General features: G+C 35.3%; 1 protein-coding gene and 1 long non-coding RNA gene across 2 annotated transcripts; one reads left to right on the top strand and one right to left on the bottom strand.

Annotated features, from left to right (window-relative positions):
- Nucleotides 1–217: 217 nt before the first annotated feature.
- LOC113066436 (uncharacterized) lies at nucleotides 218–843 on the bottom strand. Its single transcript, XR_003279161.1, has 2 exons — nucleotides 647–843; nucleotides 218–499 (listed from the first exon to the last, which is right to left on the bottom strand). It is a non-coding gene; the product is annotated as an uncharacterized LOC113066436 (long non-coding RNA).
- A 5,082-nt stretch (nucleotides 844–5,925) lies between these two features.
- Nucleotides 5,926–10,923, top strand: LOC113066774 (microtubule-associated proteins 1A/1B light chain 3B). The gene is made up of 4 exons (XM_026238789.1): nucleotides 5,926–6,148; nucleotides 8,099–8,154; nucleotides 9,184–9,290; nucleotides 9,411–10,923. The coding sequence occupies exons 1-4, from the start codon at nucleotides 6,109–6,111 to the stop codon at nucleotides 9,583–9,585; spliced, it is 378 nt and encodes a 125-aa protein (XP_026094574.1). The 5' UTR covers nucleotides 5,926–6,108; the 3' UTR covers nucleotides 9,586–10,923.
- Nucleotides 10,924–10,969: the final 46 nt, after the last annotated feature.

A 10,969-nucleotide genomic window follows, 5' to 3' on the forward strand; every position in this document is an offset into this window, starting at 1 on the left:
TAACTTACATTATACATAATAATTTACAATTCCAGGTAAAGGTCAAAGGTTGCCCGTGATGTGTTGGAAGTAACATGACACTGTTGTAAGCACCATGTATGGAATGGGTTGGGTTTTGTGGTTAATGTGTTGTTGTTGTTGTTGTTGTTGTTTTCATATCAAATCAAGCTGATATATGCTAATAAATCAGACTTTATAATAAGAACAGGATGCACAATGTAAATAATTAAAACTTAATATAAAATCATACACAGTGTATTATGTAAGATGTCTCTGAGATTTAACGTCTCTGAAAGCCGAAAGCAGGCTTGTTCGAGAGGATGTGTCAGAAATAGCAGACTGCCTCTCACAGTCCCTTGAGTCCTTTGTAATCATGATGGGCAGTGACTGTGTAAGAGCGCCCCCTGCTGTACACGCACCAACCCTGCAGCGCCCAGATGATGTCATTCCATGCAGACGTCTAAGCCTCTTATGGACAATATGGACTTCCTCTGTGAAGCTAATTGTGATTTGATAATTAATACATTTGCGAAACACCTTATTATGCTGCGATTTAACAAGATTCTAGAAAAAAAGAAAATTTCTGATCAACACGAAGTTGAGACTCTAAAAACTGTGCTCAGAAGTACTGAATATTTATACTGACACATTGCCAAGGCGATGTAAGGGAGCGAAATTTCGCATATAAACCCGTGCCAACTGCACTTCCTACAGGACAGCTGCCATCAGTTGAGTGCCCAGCCGTGAGTGAGCTGCCCACCATCTGATGGCTGGGACCATGACAGGAACACAGAGTGTGACTGGGAGTGATCCATAACACACACACACACACACACACACACACACACAAAAGTCTGGTTTACTATCTTTGTGGGAACCCTCTGTAGGCATAATGCTTTTTTAAACAGTACAAACCATGTATTTTATCATCCTACAACAACCCTTCCCTTCACAAAAAGCTTTCTGCATTTTTTAATTCTCAAAAAATAAATAAATAAATTCTGTATAATTTATAAACTTGTTTCCCCATGGAGATTTCAATTTAGTTCCCCACGGTGATACGAGGTCCCATGAGTCTGTGTGTAGCTATTCAGGTTTAAGTTCCCAACGGGATAGAAAAACACGTATACACACACACACACACACACATATACACATTTATGTGTGTCTAGTCTCCTCTGTATCTTTCTCAGGGTTTATATGAAGACTCATTGGCTGTATACTTTGACGATTTGTTTTTATGGTTTACTTAATATTCTGAAGTTCTAGGTAAAAATACAATGTCAATCCCAATGCAACGTTTCTCTTACGATATCTATTACTTATTTTGCAACACTGATGTAAATCATTTTCTGGGAATGTGCGAGATTTCAGTATTGTTTGCCAGTTTAATTTAGACTTGTTCATTTAATAATCATCTTTACTAAAGTGTAATGTCAGAATGACATTCTCCTCTTGGCTACATGAATAAAAAAAAAATCACACATTTTTACAGTATAGGTTTCAAGCATTCTGTCACCACAGCAAGATTATGTTGCACAAGCACTTTTTTTACAATCAGTTTCAGGCGGTGTGTAGATAAAGTATATGCACAAGCTATCATTTTCTTTAATTTTCTTATAGATGCAGGCCTAAATATTGCAAATTAAATTTTAGAATTATATTTTAAATGTCTTTTACATAACTGTTATTTCACTGTATTTTCACTGTGCAAACTCTACAAATGTACATTTGCATTGTGCAAGGAAAAGCCTTGACATGTTTTACCATCTGAAAATGACTTATGTTTAAAAATGTTTTTGTTTGACTTTTAGAAGCATTTCATAAATGTTTTATCTCATGAGCCCAAAGAAACACTTCTCATACAGAAAACCTGAGATTAAACACAATACTGATCATGATACGATTGAAAATGGTTTTGAAACATTTAGGAAATTTGGGAAATATTTAAGTACTTAAGTCTAAAGTGCTAAATCTGAATAAACATGGGGGACGTCTTAGAACTTCTTTTTGCACAGAAGTTGTAAGATATTATTTTCCAGAGGAATGCATACTGAACATCTGGATGGTTTTAATTTGAGTTCAGACCTCAGAGAAAAAAAGATTTTTACTGGGAAAATACTCCTAGAATATGTATGACGATGTGTTTGATTGGGATTTTTTCCAAACATACCTCAAAGATGTTTGAAAACTGTTCAAATAATGATATAATAGTTCTTTGTACCTTGTAGTGGATGAAGTATGAATTTTACAATAATAATAAAAATAAAATGTTGAAGCCAATTGAGTCAAAATATATGTACACTGTAGGTGTATTTATATTTTACTAATAGTGAATATAAGCTCATATTTTAAAGATTTTCCTCTTTCATGAAAATAAATAAATAAAAACTGCACTTAATGTGCAATTATAGCACAGATGGTTAGTGGTTATAGCCCAGAAGGTTAATGGGGAAATCTGTATGAGGGAAGTAAAGAAAAACTGTTTTATATGTTTAATTATTAATAGCCTGTTGATTAATTATCTTACACAAAATGTTTGATATTAAAAAAAAAAAAAAAAAAACTTGACTATACAGTTTATGATGTAATATTATATAATGTACTGTAAAATGATAATGTAGCCTATTATGTGACTCATATGGTAAGTTCAAAATAGCTACAAAAAACATAAATACAAAGTGATATACAAAAAGAAAGAAAGAAAACGTGTTGAGTCAGCCAAACTGCTCTCAAACTGACCTTTATATTTTCCAACAGTTATAATAAATAGAATAATGCTCTGCTGTTATTAATATTCTGCTGCAATTCATACTCTATCTAACAATGCACTCAGTATTCAAGAGGTTAACTTTGATCACATGAATCCTTTTACAGCATGGCTCATGGATGCCTAGCGGCTAACATGCTCCCTTGTAGTCAGTGAGTCACTGAATATACCAGGGCTTGGCAAAACAGACCTCGTCAAGCCTACTAATATGCTGGAAGGGAATAAACAACTGAGTACATTTCTCACATATCTGTGTTTTTTTTTGTTTTTGTTTTTATCACATTGGTCCCATTTACGTCTGTACTACAACATCTCTAAAAATGATGACACAAATAAAACGAAAGTAAAAAATAATTGTACTATTTGGTTCCATGTGTTTTTAAGCATCATATCACTGCTTTTAAAATGACAAATTTCTATTATAACTTAACAATGACTGTGGCTTGGTTTAACTACAATAAGTCAATGTTATTATAAAATACTGTTACTGTATTGTTCTTATGCAAACGTTTACAGTACCAACAAAACATAATATTTATCTCCATGGAATTATGAGCATTTCTTTTTTGAAACATTTCTGATACACAAGTTAGTGACCTCACACACACACACACACACACACACACACACACACACGGTCACAGATCTATGGAAGCTAATTTAAGCCACAGGATAAAAAATATAATAAGCTAATTGTTACGTATAATATTATAATTCTGAATTATTAAAAACAATTTCAGAGGAAAAAAAACAGATATGTGAGAAGTAACCTCAGAATTGAGAAAAAAGTCACAATTGCAAGATATGAACTTGCAATTCTAAGAAAAACAATTATGACTTTTTTTCTGAATTCTTATCAATTCTTTGTTTCCGCCATGTAGCCTAATATTTTTTTTTTTTCAAATGTAATAGCGCCTTTTTTCAACCAATTCAGACTTTTTCCTCACGATTGCAAATTTACATCTTGTAATTCCGACTTTTCTTCTCAGAATTGTGTTTCACAATTGTAGTAAAAATAAATAAATAAATAAATAAAAAACAGAACTGCTAAATATAAACTGTGAGAAAAATGTCAGAATCGTAAGACAAACTTCATCTTTTTAAAATTTCATCTGGTTGCAGAAACAATCTTCCATACAAATGTGGTTCCTTAAGTTATTTATGACTTAGTCTCAACCCCTGATCATTATGACTCAATCTCAGCACTATTATTTAGGGATGTAGCTAAGGCTGAGTCATCAAGCAAACCATTAATCTACATTAGCTTGTGTAAACAGCAAAGTCTATGCATTATCTGTTAACTCATAACTGTTTTGCTGTTTAAATACTGTCTGAAAATCCTGTTAAATCGCCATTGCATTAAACTAACCTCATATAGTGTTGCAACTTGCCCCAACATGTGTTGACTGACTGTAAACCTACCTATTCTAGGACATATTCAGTGTAGTAAAAAGTAAGACATGCGTTTAAAAACAGCCTTTCAGAATCCAATGATTCGGTGGAACTGACCATACAGAATGAATAAGAACTGCCACAGACACGACCTACCCTAAAATATGCCTCATAGTGATGGCCGATTCGTGAACGAATCGTTCAATTTAACCGGTTCTTCTTAGTGAACCGGTTGAACCAGTTCACCAAATCGAACTGAATCGTTTGAAACGGTTCACGTCTCCAATAAGCATAAATCCACAAATTACTTAAGCTGTTAACTTTTTTAACGTGACTGACACTCCCTCTGAGTCAGAATAAACCAATATCCCGGGGTAATCCATTTACTCAAACAGTACACTGAATGAAATAATGTGAAGACCGAACTGAAGATGAACACCGAGCCGAGCCAGATAATGAACAAACACGCCCACTGCTGGAGCAGTTCTCGTTCTCGAGTCAAGAACCGGTTGCTTCGGTGTTCGGATCACCAGTACACTCAACCGAGAATCGTTTCTGTCGGACGCGTCCGATTTGAGAACCGATGAGCTGATTCTCGTTCTCGAGTCAAGAACCGGTTGCTTCGGTTTTCGGATCACCAGTACACTCAACCGAGAATCGTTTCTGTCGGACGCGTCCGAATTGAGAACCGATGAACTGATGATACTGCGCATGCGTGTAATTTTGTAAGTATTTTGTTAAACATCGGAAAGTGTGATAAAGTAACTATATTTTATTTTGATTTTTTTTAAATTATTTTTTTTAGATTAAAGTTTCCAATCTGTATATTGTATATAATGTATAGGCCAAATGGGTTTTCAGGGAAGTTGGACAATAATTAAGACTCTAAAGACTCTTATGTTTAATAGGAATAAGGGATGATTTATGAGATATCTGTACTGTATTTATAGTTAATGATGACATTCACAAATTGAGTTTGTAGTAAACAGAACATGAACACGAGTAGAGCAGCTGATGACACTGAACTGCAGCACGTGCCGGTTAGAGCGATTCTCGTTCTCGAGTCAAGAACCGGTTGCATCGGTTTTCGGATCATCAGTACACTCAACCGAGAATCGTTTCTGTCGGACGCGTCCGAATTGAGAACCGATGAACTGATGATACTGCGCATGCGCGATTCAGCGTGAAGCCAACTGACTCACAGCATGTCTCTGAACCGAAGGGATTCTTTTGGTGATTGATTCTGATTCTGTACTAGTAGTTATGAGCGGGTATTTTGAGGGCTTGGATGAAGGGCAATCTGGCGAAACGTAAGTTAATTTAATAACAAATACATCGCAATGGATTATGTTTAGTAAGTGGATCATGGTTTCTGCACTGATGACACCTAATTTATTTACTTTATATCTTCAAGACTTAAATCCTCATATGCACATTATTGCTGTTACTGTATTTAGGTGTTGTTGCAAAACTCAAATGTAAACTTTTCATGATTATGAGGTTTTAACTGACTAAAGTTATGATTACTGACTTTATATATTTGAATGTTTGATAGACGTGACGCCATTACGTCATCGCCAATGACGTCATTACGTCGAGCGTGAAAGAACCGATGAACCGGTTTTTTCAACCGGTTTATTGAATCGAACCGTCCGAAAGAACCGGTTCGCGGAAAAGAATCGAACTTCCCATCACTAATGCCTCATTGAGAGGTCAGAGAGTGACTAACCTCGAGCTCTTCTCCTTCTCCTTCATCTATACAGCATATGCGCCATGACGTCAGAGATCAGCTGACTGGTTTGTTTTGCTGGGTTTCACAGGACGAAGCGACGACGCGCAACCGAAATACACGATTTCGCATTATTTAAACCCGATAAAGATCTTTTCAGAGACAGAAAAGGACAAAAATTAGGCAGGTTTGCCTAAAAAAAAAAAACATTTTAAACATGCCTTCGGAAAAGACATTTAAACAAAGGAGGACTTTTGGTAAGTGCATCGAGTTCATATCATCACAGAATCGCCTTTCTACTGTATTTCTGGTATATGTAATATTATTATATTTTTTTTTACATCTAGCGAAAAATAGACTTGTTTACATAATCCTATATTCTGGGAAAATGTATGAGTGTCCTTTATATTTGTAATAGTAACGTATATACAGCAATACCCAGTCCCTAAAATACCTAAATATTGTAGTGTAGTATTTATAAATGCACGTATCTTTTTAAGCGATGTAGAGAAATAGGTCGTGTTGTTGCACTACAATCCAGTCAAACTGGGTTATGAGGGTGTCGGCCGTGTATGTTCAGACTATACAAACATACAGACTTCAGTCTCATGACCATAATCTAAACAACATACGTTTATCTGAACTTATTTACAACGTAGCAAAGTCCATGTTGCAGTGTCTTTGTTTGAGGGCAGATGTTAGCGAGACGGCGCACTGCAGGATTGGGGGATGGGACTCGTCGTTTAAGGTTATTTGGAAGGACTCGAGTGATCAAACGACGATGTCGAATGAATATTCGTAATATTTTAATAGCGACTGTTCATACAACACCGACATTTTTTTAAACAAGATCGTATTGCTGTTACGGTCATGACTGCGCTCAGTTACAGGCCTAAGTCTTATAACGGCGCTGAGTTATCTTTGTCATAACCGTTATCACTCTTGTTTTCCATCCCTTTTTTGAAGTGGAAACAGCTGATAACATAATGATTGACTTTTAACAGTATTTTGGTCCTTGTTTGTTTTCATAACGAACATATTTTATCGACATTTTAAGAGAATGTTTAAGTTTCTGAATAGTTATATATAATATATCAGTATATAAATTGCCTTATTCATCTTCAACCAATGTTGTGACAACCAGCCCAAACAAGCACGTTAGTAGCATTGTCTTTCTAAATTAGAAACTTATTAATAAACCGGTTTAACAAATCGAACTAAACGATTCGTTCACGATTCGAACTGTGCATGTTTGACTTGATACTATTACACGTTTTAATTCATTTCATTTTAAGATGAGAGGTGTAAATGATAATGGTATGTAGGTATGACATTTTTTTCTAAAAAAAATAAAAATCATATTTAGTTATATTTTTAGGTACAGCTTTTATTAATAAAACTAAAGAAAGAAAGGATGAACCAGGTGTTCAAAAACGAAACTAAAGAACTAGTTTCGCGGAAGTGGGTGAGGTTTAGTAGATAGCCACCAAAAGTTGCCACAGTTGCTCAATAATTGCACGTGTCATACATCAGAAGCATGTGCTCATGCTTCAATTTAATGAACCATCACTCATAAGACCTCATGGTCCCCAGACTGAAGTTTTGTCTCGTTTTATCTCTATTTGAAAACGTAGTTGGTCCTACAACTTCAATGCAGTTTTATTGTTTTATGGTGGCTACAGATACTGTCATGTCATGCTGATTCGTGTCTTTTGTTCATAATCTAGCTTGGTACACAAAGGCATGTCTTGTTTCTTTTTCATTCCTGCTCATTAAATCGTTAAGAGAAATTCATGTGGAACAAATGCTTAAACAACTAAAAATAAACTAATATTCCAAGCAATTTAACTTGGAAGAAAAGACAAACACTGAAACCATTGTTGGGTGTTTTCTTAAAGGGACAGTTGACTGAAAATGAATATTTAATCATTATTTAAGCATCCTCCAAGATATTCTTCTCACCAACAACTCGGAACAGAACCTTCTTAGTTTCCATGCCCTTCCTTGATCAGTTGAAACTGAACCACAAGATAGGACTAACGAGTTTAACGTGGACCTGTTAAACACAATTAAAATTGGTCCTTTGGAGAATTGCTTGTTACTTGAGACCCTAAACCCATATCCAGCTCAGTAAAATGTCTTCGGTTTAATGCGTCCTGTATTGTGATCTGCTGTATCTAATATCCGCTCCTACTTCCTCTCTACAGAGCAGCGGGTGGAGGATGTACGGCTGATCCGGGAACAACATCCAAGCAAGATCCCAGTAAGCAGATTATATTTGTGTCTGTGGAGCTGGAGATTGATAACCAATTAAAAACACTTGCACACATAGTATGCAAGTGTTCTAAAGTATCGACCAGTACAGATCTTTATAATGTCGTATTGTCATTAGAATATGGTCATATTTGCTGTGTTTGTTCTAGATATGCCGTTTTTTTAGGAAGTTACGTAGCATTGCCTGTTTGCATCCTATCTATTCACCATCACAAAAAACCAGACTGAAGGAATAGTTCACTCACTCTAAATTGTCTGAAATTGTCATCATTTTCTCACCCTCATGTTGTTTCAAACCTTCAAACAAGACATCTGTGGAACAAATAAAAACATAATTTCACAAATGTTTCAACTATTTTTGTTAATACATTAATCGCACATTATCCTTTATTGTATTGGTTAAAAAATGAGAGCGAGAGAGAGAGAGAGAGACATTTGTTAAAATATGTTCTGTGTTCCAAAGAAAAAACAGTTTTACTTCTTTAGAGCAACATTAGGGTAAGTAAATAATGATGAATTTCAATTTTTTTGCTGAATAGACAAAAACTACCACAAAGGGCAACTCTTTTGAATGGGAACATTTGGATTCTTCTTCTTCTTCTTAGTATTATTATAAAACGTAATTTAAATGTTTTAAAACAATAAGCTGCACCAGAAAGTGGTCAAATATAGTAAATGTAATTTCTAAAAAATCATGTTTTCCAAAAAAATATCAATCAGCACAACTTTTTTCAACATCAATGATAATATGAAATATATTTTGAGCAGGAGTAATGATGCTGAAAATTCAGCTTTGCCATCACTGAAATACAGTTTAAAATGTACAATAGAAAACCGGTTTTTTTTTACCATACTTTTGATCAAATAAATTCAACCTTGGTTAGCACAAGAGACTTCATTAAAAACTTACTGACCCCAAACTTCTGAACAGTAAAGCACATACATACTATTTGGTACAATTTATTCAATCTAAATAAATACGCATATATTCTAATGTTTAGCTTGTTGGTTGTTTCAGGTCATCATTGAGAGATACAAGGGAGAAAAGCAACTGCCAATTCTTGACAAAACTAAGTTTTTAGTTCCCGACCACGTAAACATGAGCGAACTTATTAAGATTATCAGGTAATACCAAAATAATACCTACTTCTTGCCTCTCATTATTATTTCTCTATTTCATTAATATTTTAGAAAAAGAAAAAAACTTTCACTAATGAATCTCTGGCTCATGTGCATTTTCAATAGGAGACGCCTCCAGCTCAACTCCAACCAAGCTTTCTTCCTGCTTGTCAATGGTCACAGCATGGTATCTGTGTCCACCGCCATTTCTGAGGTCTACGAGCGCGAGAGAGATGAGGACGGCTTCCTGTACATGGTCTACGCCTCACAGGAGACATTTGGAACTGCGTGTCCTCAGTAAAAAATGGCAAAACGATTGGCTTTCACTCTTGGACAATGATACAACCTACCCTGAACTCTTGTGACCTCTCCCATGCAAATATCCCTATTCCCTTTCTCGTCCCCATCCAAACAGGAACCAACTGAACTTTTAGTCATTTGGCTCACTGATCTCAGCCATTATCCAAAGCTAAATCCTAACTTCCCACATCTCAGCCCTTTAACCATGACTCCCTCCTAAAAAATTGAGTTTTAATAATGGAAGAGGAGTCGTTTGTGTGTAGGTTATAGGATAGGTTATGGTTAGTTGGACTAATGATCTGGATTAACTCATCACAAAGCTTGAACGAAAGACTTCTGGTTGTTTCTTAAGCGGTTACATTTCTGAAATGGCATCTAGTGTAACGTTAGGCAGCCAAATAGAGGTTATCTATCAGGTCCATTTTAGCTTCGAAGGGTCGCGTTCGCACTCTAGTGACCTTAAACTCCTCCCGCTGTTCATTGAATCTCTTTATTTGTTGAGTTCGACAGCCTTTCCTTACTTGTAGGTGTTTTCCGCTGTTCCATTTTCCTGTTAGAAGCAATTCAGTCTTTCCACCTTCCCCTTGAGCTTTTTGCTAATTGGGTCATGAGCGTTGAGGTTCTTGGATTTTACAGCTCAGTGGGCAAGTCAATGTTCGAAACGACATCCTACTTGCCTTGTTGACATTTGAAGTATGATCCATTGGGACATACCCGAGGAAATTAATAGTAAGCAATTTATAATACAAGAAATTCTGCTTTGATTGTAGTGTGAAGCTTTAAAAGTGCAAGTTTAGGAAGAAAAATGTAATTATATTCAATGGTACACTGAGCGAATGAATGTGGCTTTAGCGATTGTGGCTTAAGGTAGTCAGGGCAGCTCGATCACGGACAACGAGCAATGCCCGAACATCCTTGCTCTTTTATGTGCACGCTTTTAGAATTTTAAATTTGATTAGAGGATTAATGACACCTTTATAAATACATAACTGTGAGCTGTTGTACTCTTTCCATTTGTCTTACAGTAAACTGTACAGATAAACTTAGATGCCTTTTCTCCTGAGCATTTTTTTGCTGTTTGTCTTGCTCTTATTTGAAGAGATGTTATTTTTTGTTGGTTTGTTCATGTAAAAAAAAAAACAAAAAAATTAAACAATTCATATGTGCTACTATTGTGCAATTTACAAAAGTGACTGTTTGTTTGAACGAGAGTTTGACTTTAAAGGATTATTAACCCGTTATCAAAGTAAGCTAATTTATGTATTTCTCCTTCTCAGATTTACAGCAATATCACACTTCTATTTCTGTTGATATTTTAAAAATAAAAGAGAAATATGCATCCTGTCTGGCATTTTCTTTTAGACTGATTTTCATAAAAAAAGTTA

The sequence above is a fragment of the Carassius auratus genome, chromosome 50 (genome assembly GCF_003368295.1).
Source record: "Carassius auratus strain Wakin chromosome 50, ASM336829v1, whole genome shotgun sequence".
Lineage (NCBI taxonomy): Eukaryota > Metazoa > Chordata > Actinopteri > Cypriniformes > Cyprinidae > Carassius > Carassius auratus.

What these genes read in the sequence shown, in the direction of transcription:
- LOC113066774 (XM_026238789.1), top strand. Translation starts at nt 6,109, where the DNA reads ATGCCTTCGGAAAAGACATTTAAACAAAGGAGGACTTTTG. An exon ending in AACATCCAAGCAAGATCCCA is followed by an intron (nt 8,155 to 9,183) that starts GTAAGCAGATTA and finishes TGGTTGTTTCAG; the next exon opens with GTCATCATTGAGAGATACAA. An exon ending in GAACTTATTAAGATTATCAG is followed by an intron (nt 9,291 to 9,410) that starts GTAATACCAAAA and finishes CATTTTCAATAG; the next exon opens with GAGACGCCTCCAGCTCAACT.